The following is a 10,196-nucleotide window of genomic DNA, read 5'->3' on the forward strand; positions in this document are numbered from 1 at the left end:
TGAAGACCTCCACATCAATTTCAAGGGCTCGCCTGGTTGCTCTGGGCCTGCCCTCACTTACCCTTGCTGGGTAAGTCCATCAGACCTTGCTGTTCTGCACCATTGCCAATCTTCACTCTACACGAGACTTGCAGCTGCCAAGGCTTGTTGGCTCCAATCCGGGTGCTGATACCGTCGACAGCTGCAGACGTTGTGGAACCTCCCGAATCCAGCTGCTGGTCATCGTCGAGCCTTCCTGGACCTCGTGAGCGAAGAGACAAAACACTATCACCAACCTGAAGAGACGCGACAGCTGTGGTCATCCATCTTGCATGCCACCGGTCACTGGCAAGTGACTCTGAACTCTGTCCCCTCAATTTCTAGGTCTTCTGCAACTCCAATCCATCGTCGGATTTGAACGGACACCTCTCTAGTCGTCACAAGCAGCAAGTATCCAGTGATCTCCATTGGAAACAGCATCACGACCCAACACCAAAGGACACCTCTGCACCCGGCTTCCCTGGGTGAGGTAACTTGTGCACTCTGGTGCCCAAGTGTGTGTTGGCCCTTGAAATACTTACCCTGTAAGTTGCTTGCTTGTTGACTTTTGCGAAGTGCCCTAGAACTGTAAAATACTAACCGCGACATTTTGCCATTGAAACGCATTGAAAACCCGCGTGTGTGTTTAGACACTGCACGCGTCTCCTGTGGGCTGATTACTTACCTGCTAACACTGCAGAAGTGAAGCCCCAGCGATTCCCAAGGCCCTAGGCCTCTTACTTTTGCAAGTCGAGTTTGTTAAACCACTATTTTAGTATATGGTCTGGTACGCCCCTAGGGCTACAGCCATATTTGTGCTTAATTTATTGAGAACTGTTGATCTTTTGAATGTTTACCTGGCTCTAATCTCATAACGAGATTAGTAGAGTATATTTAGAAATAAATACATATATATTTGATATATATACCTGTGTGGTGTCTTTTCATTTGGTAATTCAAGAGATTATAAGGTAAAACAAGCTGCTTTACATTCCTCAGAGACTTAGCCTGAAGGCTGCTCTCCACAGCTACCACTAGGATAGCTTTCTTTAAAAGGTTGTCTTTAAACCTATCTACCAAGAGTCGAATTGGACTGGTGCAAGTTGGCCACTATAACTAGTGACCAGCATATGCCAGGCCAACTTCTCACAGTTACCCCTCCCCAGGAGAAGTTAACAGCTGCCAGAGAATGGTCTGTTCTGACATTGCTAGCATTGGTCACTTGGTACATTTCACCAAGTATAATCTGCCCAGGATCCACAAGATCTTTTGTCACCATTGCGACACTTGCTCCTGTGTCCCTGAATGCCCAAGCTTCTACTCCATTAATTAAAGGCTGCTGTCTGTATTTGCCAAAGTTACTGGGACTCACAAAGGGGGACATATCCATGCCCCATCACTGACAAGCACAGCCTGAGTTGGTACTCTGACTAGGCCAGAGTCCATCTCAGAACCCAGGGTTAACCCCACTACACCCTTATTCTGTGTATTCCCACCACCAATTGTAACTGCACTAGGGGGAGCAGGTGCCTTAGGGGCATTGGTGGGGGCTGGAGTATTTTCTTTGGCCTTGGTGCAGTCACTAGTCCAGTGAGTTTTCTGCTTACAGATTTTGCACCAGGGCTTATTTTGGCCTTTCCCTTTGTTAGCCTGTGAATCCCCCCGAAAAAGATTTTTGGGGCCCTTGTGAAGACTTCTGGTCTTTACCCTTGTCCCCACCCATATCAGAGTTTTTGGAATCTTGCTTCTTCACCACCTTGGTTCTGTACCTTCTGCCCCACCCTGGTTCTGACCCATTTGTCTGCCTTCTTTCCCAATTCTTGGGGAGAGGTCAGATCTGAATCTACCAGGTACTGGTGCAACGGCTGATTTTGACAGTTATTAAGAATCTGCTCCCTCATTATCAGACTGTACAATCCTATGAAGTCACACACTTTACTGCCCAATAACCAACCTTCTAGAGCCTTAGCAGCACAGTCAACAAAGTCAACCCAGTCCTGATGTTGTGCCTTTTGGGTATCTCTGAATTGTAACCTGTATTGTGCAGTGTTCAAACCCATCTATCAGAGCACTTTTCAAGACTTTGTAGTCATCAGCATCCTCTTCTCTTACAGTGAGGAACTTGTCTCTACCTTTGTCTGCAAAGGAAAGCCATAAGATTGCTGCCCACTGACCTTGAGGGACCTTCTGTACTTTACAGGCCCTCTCCAAGGCAGTTGGATGTCATCCCCACTCTGGCAGGGAGGGACAATCTTACTTAGGTTTCTATGGTCATCAGACCTCTCCCTATCTCTAGGGAAATTGCTGCCACCAAGGTCCCTCCTTTTTACTAGCTCTGTAGAGCTCCAGGGCTTCCCTATCTAAGGCCATCTGCTGCTTTCTGAGGTTGAACTTGTCTTCCTCATACTTCAGCAGTCTCTCTCTCCTCTCCTGGTAGGTTTCCCTCCCTTTGTGAGAAGAAACAGAGGTTCCAATAGAGTAAATATATGTATTTAGGTTAACACACACCCCTCTAGTCTCTTTATGAGACTGGAGTTCGAAGTACTAAAGTTACAAGTGATCAAGCATCAGTAATAGCACAAATACACGTTTGGGCCCTAGGGGCGTACCAAACCATATACCAAAAAAGTGGTATAAGAACCACGACTGGAATAGGCACTAGGCCTATTGCCTCTAGAATCGCTAGGACCCCAAGGAACCACCAAAGGTAGTGACACAGGGGACCCACGGAGCTGTATGCAGTGAGAACACAACCGTGGGTTCCTATTATCTTCTATGGACAATGTCGCGGTTGGAATTTTAAATATTAGGGACACTTCTAATCGAGTCAGGACCAAACCCTTTTGGACTTAAGAAGTTCTAGGGCTAGCACTCACGAGAGCACCGGAGTACTCGAGTTACCTCACCCAGGGAATCCGGGTGTATAGGTGTCTTTTGGTGTCAGGTCGCGTCGTCGATTCCAATGGAAGCCTGCAAAGAACTGCTGCTGCCGTGAAGAGGAGAAGTGTCCGGAGAGATCCAACCCTGGATCAGGGATGTAAGGAACCTGAAAGCAGAGGAGACAGAGTCTGGGTCACTTGCCAGTGACCTAGGGCAGGATGGACTAATGCCCACAGATGTTGGGTGCTTCAGGTGAGTTGATGGGTGTCTTGACTCTTCAGCTACGAGGTCCAGGAGGCGTCGACGAACTCCACGAGCTGGATTTGAGCTGTCCCACAAAGTTTGTCGAGTGCTGCGGTGTCGGCGACCAGAATGGACCCAACAAGCCTTGGCAACGGCAAGTCAGAGGAATGCAGAGAAATGACTGCGGTGCAGACCAGCAAGGTCTGTGGGGGTCAGGGCACATCTGGAGCAACCAGGAACGCCCAATCAGAAAAGGAATTGCCTTTGTGGGGACCTGCTAGCCAACGGGCTAGTGATTGCGAAGGAGCCTCGAGCGGTCGCACTTGGAGCTGGCCCACGGAGCACTCGTGGAGTGGAGGCCAACAATCTTCGGTGCAGGAGGTGCTCAAGGCTGGGGCTACTCGGAGCCCAAAGCACAACTTTGAGGAGGACCAGGAAGATAGTGTTGCTGCAAAAGTTCACGGTGTCCAGGGGTCACGGTTCCACGTCACCCACAATAGCCACGGGTCTCAGCTTTGCTGTGGACTCAGGGTAGCCTCGGGGAAGTCTGGAAATCCACCTCTGGGGATGCAGAGACTTCAGCGTCTGGTGGGAGCCTCAGAATTGCAGATCGGTCAGTTGCTTCTTTGGTGCCTGCCAAGCAGGGGAGTCACTCCTTGACCCCAAGGGAGATCTCTTCAGTCTTCTAGTCAGGATAGAACGTCGAAGGTCCAGGATGTACGTTGCAGAGTTTCATTCAGGGTAATCTAAAAACCTAGGGACTGGATTCCTATACTTATACTAAGTTTAGGGGATGGACTAACTCCAAGGCCCCACCTATGGGTGGGCCAGGAAAGAGGGGTGGTTACACCCATTTCCTTTGTCCAGTTTTGCACCAGAGCAGGGGCAGGTAGCCCCTGCAACCGGTTTGAACTGGAGTACGCACGGGGACACCAAGTGTGCCCCCAGTGCAGGACTTCAAAGCACCAGAGAGTGCTCCCGCCCAGACCCAATACACATCAGCCTGTCTGGGAAGGTGGGGACACCTTCCCTCGACAGGATACCTATTGTACAGGCCTCCCCTGCCAGAGTTTCGGACAGCAGCAGGAGGCCAGACCCGTGTCTGTGGCAGAGGCATCCATTTTATGATGCCAGGGCTCAGGAAAGTCCTACCGGGTTTAGCCAGTGTGAACATGTCTCTTCCTCTAGAAGGGTGGAATGCTACCCCCGCCGCCAGGACTGGCGGGGAGGGGTAGTATTCCAAAGCGTTTGACACCAAACACAACATGTTTTGATGCAGCCATTCCAAAGTTAACATTTTCCCCGAGGTTATAATGCACTTAAGAGTATATGGTATGGCTGTATCACAGAACAGCCATAAGGAAGTATTTCTGAAAGCTGCAGAGGGGCTCAGCTCATGCTTGGGCACCCTCTCACATAAAACCAAGCACTCTGCCTTCAGGAATGTCAAGGCCTGCCATAGGAGTGGCTTATAGGTTTATATGTGTCTGTATAGGGTAGTGATATAGGTAGCCTATACCACAGTAAGGGGTGTAAGCACACCCTTACCCAGGTTGCAGTAGCAGACCTGTAGTGTCATTTTGGAGTGCTTCCCAGGGGTGGCATTATATATGCTGCAGCCCCTGGTAGGCCTCTGAGGTACCTATGCCCTAGGTACATAGTATACCATATACTAGGGGCTTATAAGGCACTCCAGAATTCAATTAGATATGTACCTAATGTACATGGTAACCATTTTAGAGAGGAAGCAGCTAGGCTGTGGTCCTGATTAGCAGGGCCACAGCCAGACTAAGGTCGAAAAACAGTGAAACACCAGCAAAAAGTGGGGGTACCCATGTGAAGCAGATCCTACTCTCCTACAGACGTCTCTTGAAGTTGTGCTTTGGATTAGTTGTAGCCGCCGCACCATGCATCATCTGCACCGAAGATTGTGGGCCTACACTTCACGAGTGTTCCGTGGGCCCGCTTCTTGCATTTCCGCTCGAGGCTCGTTCGCGATCCCTAGTCCGTTGACTGGTGGGTCCCTGTGAAGACAACACTGATTTTCCTTGGGCTTTCCTGGTTGCTCTAGAAGTGCCCTGACTTACCCTCGCTGGGTGAGTCCCTCGGACCTTGCTGATTCGCACCAAATTCCTTTCTCTGTTTCTTCGTGACTTGCCATTGCCAAGGCTTGTTGGCCCCAATCCGGTCGCCCACACCTCAGCACTCGACAACTTCATGTAACAGCTCGAATTCAGCTCCTGGTTGTCGTTGACCCCTCCTGGCCCTTGTGGCTGAAGAGTCAAAACATCCCTCAACTCACCTGAAGCATCCGACCTCGGTGGGCATTCGCCTATCGTGCCCCTGGTCACTGGCTAGTGACCCAGACTCTGTCCCCTCTGCTTTCAGGTTCTTCTCATCTCCAATCCAGGCTTGTATCTCTTCGGACACTTCTCCTCTTCACGGCAGCAGCACTTCTTTGCCAGCTTCCATTGAAAAGGACTATGCGACCCGACACCATTTGACACCTATGCACCCGGCTTCCCTGGGTGAGGTAACTCGAGTACTCTGGTGCTCCCGTGGGTGTTGACCCTAGAACTGCTTAGGTCCAAAAGGGTTCGGTCCTAGTCCACCTCTGAGTGTCCTTAAACTTTACATTTCCAACTGTGACTTTCCCCATTGAAGTTAACTGTGATTCATGGCTGCTTCTCACACTGCACATGTCTCCCATGGGTCCCCTCTGTCACTACCTTGGGTGGTTCCTTGTAGTCCAAACACTTCTAAAGGCTCTAGGCCTTGTGTCTAGTGAAGTTGTGGTTCTTATACCACTTTATTGATATATGGTTTGGTACGCACCTTGGGCCTGAACGTATATTGTGCTATTTACTCTGCTAATTCGTCTTGTAACTAGGCCTGGACGGACAACTACGCTACGCTTGCGTAGTTTGCGCTACTTCGAGCTACGCAAATTGCACGTAGCACGTAGCGCAGTGCAAAAGCGCATAGCATAGCGTAGTTGGCATTTTTTGCTCGTTCGGGGTCCTCAACGTCAAGTTGGCGACCGCGAGCGAGCAAAATGACATCCCGGCGAGACATTTTCCTCGTTCGCGATCAGCAACAACAAGTTGCCTATCGCGAGCGTGGAAAATAAACCTCCCGGCGAGATTCTCAGAGCAGGGAGGTCAGGTTTCTCATTGCAAGTGGTCGCGTATGCTCACGACCGCTCGCGATGAGAAACTACCAGTCCGCGTTGAGAAAGCTGCCGCTCGAGTAAAAATCTACTTGAGCGGCAGAAAACGACCGCTTGCACTACGCAGTTCGCGCAGTGCTACGCGTATCTTACGTAGTGCGAAGTGCACTTTGCGTAGCTATGCGTAGCGCTACTAAGCAAACTACGCCCAGGGTTACTTGTTACCTATGTACTTGGAACTCTAGCCTCATAAAGAGACTAGGGGGGGTGTTTTAGAATAAATATATATATTTTATATATATACCTTGTGTGGATCTCTTTTCATTTGGTCATTCAAGAGATTATAGGCTGGTAAAACAAGCTGCTTTACATTCCTTCAAGGCTTAGCCTGATGGCTGCTCTCCATTGCTACCACTAGGATAGCTTTTAATAAAGGTTGGCTTTAACCTATCATCAATAAGGGGTTGTTTGGACTAATACAGGGTGCCCACTATAATTAGTGGACAGCATATACCAGGCCAACTTCTCACACTTCTGTGCAAGAAAGTAGGGTCTTGCATCCTCCTATAAACATCTGCTAGGTCCTGCATCCCCCTGTTGAAGTTTGGCAAGAAAGTAGGGCGCTGCATCCTCCTATAAACGTCAGGCAGGTCCCTCTTCCTTCTGTCCAAGTCTGGCAGGCTCTTCATCCTTCTGTCCAAGTATGGCAGGTCCTCGATCCTTCTGTTCAAGTCTGGCAGGTCCTCCATCCTTCTGTGCACATCAGCAGGTCCTCCATCCTTCTGTGCAAGAGAGTAGGGTCACTCATCCTCCTATAAAAGTCTGGCAGGTCCCTCATCCTTCTGTCCAAGTCTAGCAGGTCCTCCATCCTTCTGCGCAAGAAAGTAGGTCCTGTATCCTCCTATGAAAGTCTGGGAGGTCCTGCATCCTCCTATAAAAGTCTGGCAGGTCCTGCATCCTTCTATAAAAGTCTGGTAGGTCCTGCATCCTCCGATGCTAGCCTGACAGGTCCTGCATCCTTCTATAAAAGTCTGGTAGGTCCTGCATCCTTCTATAAAAGTCTGGTAGATCCTGCATCCTCTGATGCTAGCCTGACAGGTCCTGCATCCTTCTATAAAAGTCTGGTAGGTCCTACATCCTCCTATAAAAGTCTGGTAGGTCCTCCATCCTTCTGTGCAAGAAAGTAGGTCCTGCATCCTCTTATGAAAGTCTGGTAGGTCCTGCATCCTCCTATGAAAGTCTGGCAGCTCCTGCATCTTCCTGTGAAAGTCTGGCAGGTCCTGCATCCCTTTTATGAAATTCTGGCAGGTCCTGCATCCTCCTATGAAATTCTGGCAGGTCCTGCATCCTCCTATGAAAATCTGGCAGGTCCTGCATCCTCCTATGCTAGCCTGACAGGTCCTGCATCCTCCTATGAAAGTCTGGCAGGTCCTGCTTCCTCCTATGAAAGTCTGGCAGGTCCTGCATCGTCCTATGAAAGTCTGGCAGGTCCTGCATCCTCCTATGACAGTCTGGCAGGGCCTGCATCCTCCTATGCTAGCCTGACAGGTCCTGCATCCTCCTATGAAATTCTGGCAGGTCCTGCATCCTCCTATGCTAGCCGGACAGGTCCTGCATCCTCCTATGAAAGTCTGGCAGGTCCTGCATCCTCCTATGAAAGTCTGGCAGGTCCTGCATCCTCCTATGAAAGTCTGGAAGGTCCTGCATCCTCCTATGAAAGTCTGGCAGGCCCGCATCCTCCTATGCTAGCCAGACAGGTCCTGCATCCTCCTATGAAATTCTGGCATGTCCTCTATCCTCCTATGCTAGCCTGACAGGTCCTGCATCCTCCTATGAAAGTCTGGCAGGTCCTGCATCCTCCTATGAAAGTCTGTCAGGTCCTGCATCCTCCTATGAAAGTCTGTCAGGGCCCGCATCCTATGCTAGCCTGACAGGTCCTGCATCCTCCTATGAAATTCTGGCCGGCCCTGCATCCTCCTATGCTAGCCTGACAGGTCCTGCATCCTCCTATAAAAGTCTGGCAGGTCCTGCATCCTCCTATGCTAGCCTGACAGGTCCTGCATCCTTCTATAAAAGTCTGGCTCGTCTCTCATCCTGCTTTTCCTATGCTGTGCAATTTAGTATAATATATATCTATAGGATAACCTCAGTTCTCCTTCTTGTCCCTGCAGGTACCCAAAGTTAGGATTGGAAGCCTTGCGCCATGATGCTGTCTCATATCCTCTCGGCGCTCTGCCTCATCACTGCAGCGAAGAGCCAGTTACACCCAGCCTGCTGCACCCAGGAGGCCCTCAGTGAAAGGCGCTGCTGCCCAGTCTTCGAGGGCAGTGTGTGTGGCAGCAGCAGTGGCCGAGGGTACTGTCGACTGTACCAGCTGTATGATCCTGATATAACCGACACACGGCTCAACTGGCCCTACCAGCTGTATGATGAGCTGTGCGCCTGCAACGGGAACTACTACGGAGCCGACTGCGGGGACTGCAAGCCCCACTACCACGGACCCACCTGCTCGGAGTACGTCCCATGTGAGCGCCAGGAGATGCGCCAGCTCACGGCTGCGCAGAGGAAGCAGCTCATCGATACCATCTGCCTGGCCAAGACCACCACCAGCACCAGATGCGTTGCCCAAACTGGCGGCACCTTAGGGGACGTTAGCACCTACACATTTGAACAGGCCTCGGAGTATGATTGCATGGTTGCCATCCATGCCATCTCAGCTATTGATGTCAAAATTGGAGAAGCTTCCACTCCCCTAGACATTCTTCACGGAGGCCCAGCCTTCTGCCCAGGCCATCGCTGTATGCTGCTGCAGTATGAACGTATGCTACAACAAGTGTCTGGTAACAAGAGTATGTGCCTTCCATACTGGGACTGGACACTCGATGGCGGCACCTGCGCGGTGTGCAACGATGACCTCCTGGGCAGGGTTGGCAGTAATGGAAGGATTCTAGCCCCATCCTGCTTCGCTAACTGGAGGGTAGGTCACTCTGAAGAGTGTAGGCCACTCTAACGCGAGGGTGGGTCACTCTGATGAGGGTAGGCTGCTCTAACTTGGGGGGTAGGTCACTCTGATGAGGGTAGGCCGCTCTAACTTGAGGGTAGGTCCCTCTGATGAGGGTAGGCCACTCTAACTGGAGGGTAGGTCACTCTAAAGAGGGTAGGCCGCTCTAACTTGAGGGTAGGTCACTCTAATGAGGGTAGGCCGCTCTAACTTGAGGGTAGGTCACTCTAATGAGGGTAGGCTGCTCTAACGTGGGGGGTAGGTCACTCTGATGAGGGTAGGCCACTCTAACTGGAGGGTAGGTCACTCTAAAGAGGGTAGGCCGCTCTAACTTGAGGGTAGGTCACTCTGATGAGGGTAGGCCACTCTAACTTGAGGGTAGGTCACTCTGATGAGGGTAGGCCGCTCTAACTTGAGGGTAGGTCCCTCTGATGAGGGTAGGCCACTCTAACTGGAGGGTAGGTCACTCTAAAGAGGGTAGGCCGCTCTAACTTGAGGGTAGGTCACTCTAATGAGGGTAGGCCGCTCTAACTTGAGGGTAGGTCACTCTAATGAGGGTAGGCTGCTCTAACTTGAGGGTAGGTCACTCTGATGAGGGTAGGCTGCTCTAACTTGGGGGGTAGGTCACTCTGATGAGGGTAGGCCACTCTAACTTGAGGGTAGGTCACTCTGATGAGGGTAGGCCGCTCTAACTTGAGGGTAGGTCCCTCTGATGAGGGTAGGCCACTCTAACTGGAGGGTAGGTCACTCTAAAGAGGGTAGGCCGCTCTAACTTGAGGGTAGGTCACTCTAATGAGGGTAGGCCGCTCTAACTTGAGGGTAGGTCACTCTAATGAGGGTAGGCTGCTCTAACTTGAGGGTAGGTCACTCTGATGAGGGTAGGCC

The 10,196-nt window shown here is 50.9% G+C and overlaps 1 protein-coding gene across 2 annotated transcripts in view; it reads left to right on the forward strand.

Annotated features, from left to right (window-relative positions):
• LOC146808596 (tyrosinase-like) overlaps positions 1 to 10,196 on the forward strand; it is a 414,148-nt gene that overhangs the window by 112,549 nt on the left and 291,403 nt on the right. For both annotated transcript variants that reach the window (XM_085623618.1, XM_085623617.1), the window contains one exon: positions 8,482 to 9,287. In XM_085623618.1, coding sequence (XP_085479744.1) covers positions 8,514 to 9,287 — 774 coding nt within the window. In that variant the 5' untranslated portion in view covers positions 8,482 to 8,513. The remainder of the gene's footprint in view (positions 1 to 8,481; positions 9,288 to 10,196) is intronic.

Source organism: Triturus cristatus, chromosome 8, assembly GCF_964204655.1.
Source record: "Triturus cristatus chromosome 8, aTriCri1.1, whole genome shotgun sequence".
NCBI lineage: Eukaryota > Metazoa > Chordata > Amphibia > Caudata > Salamandridae > Triturus > Triturus cristatus.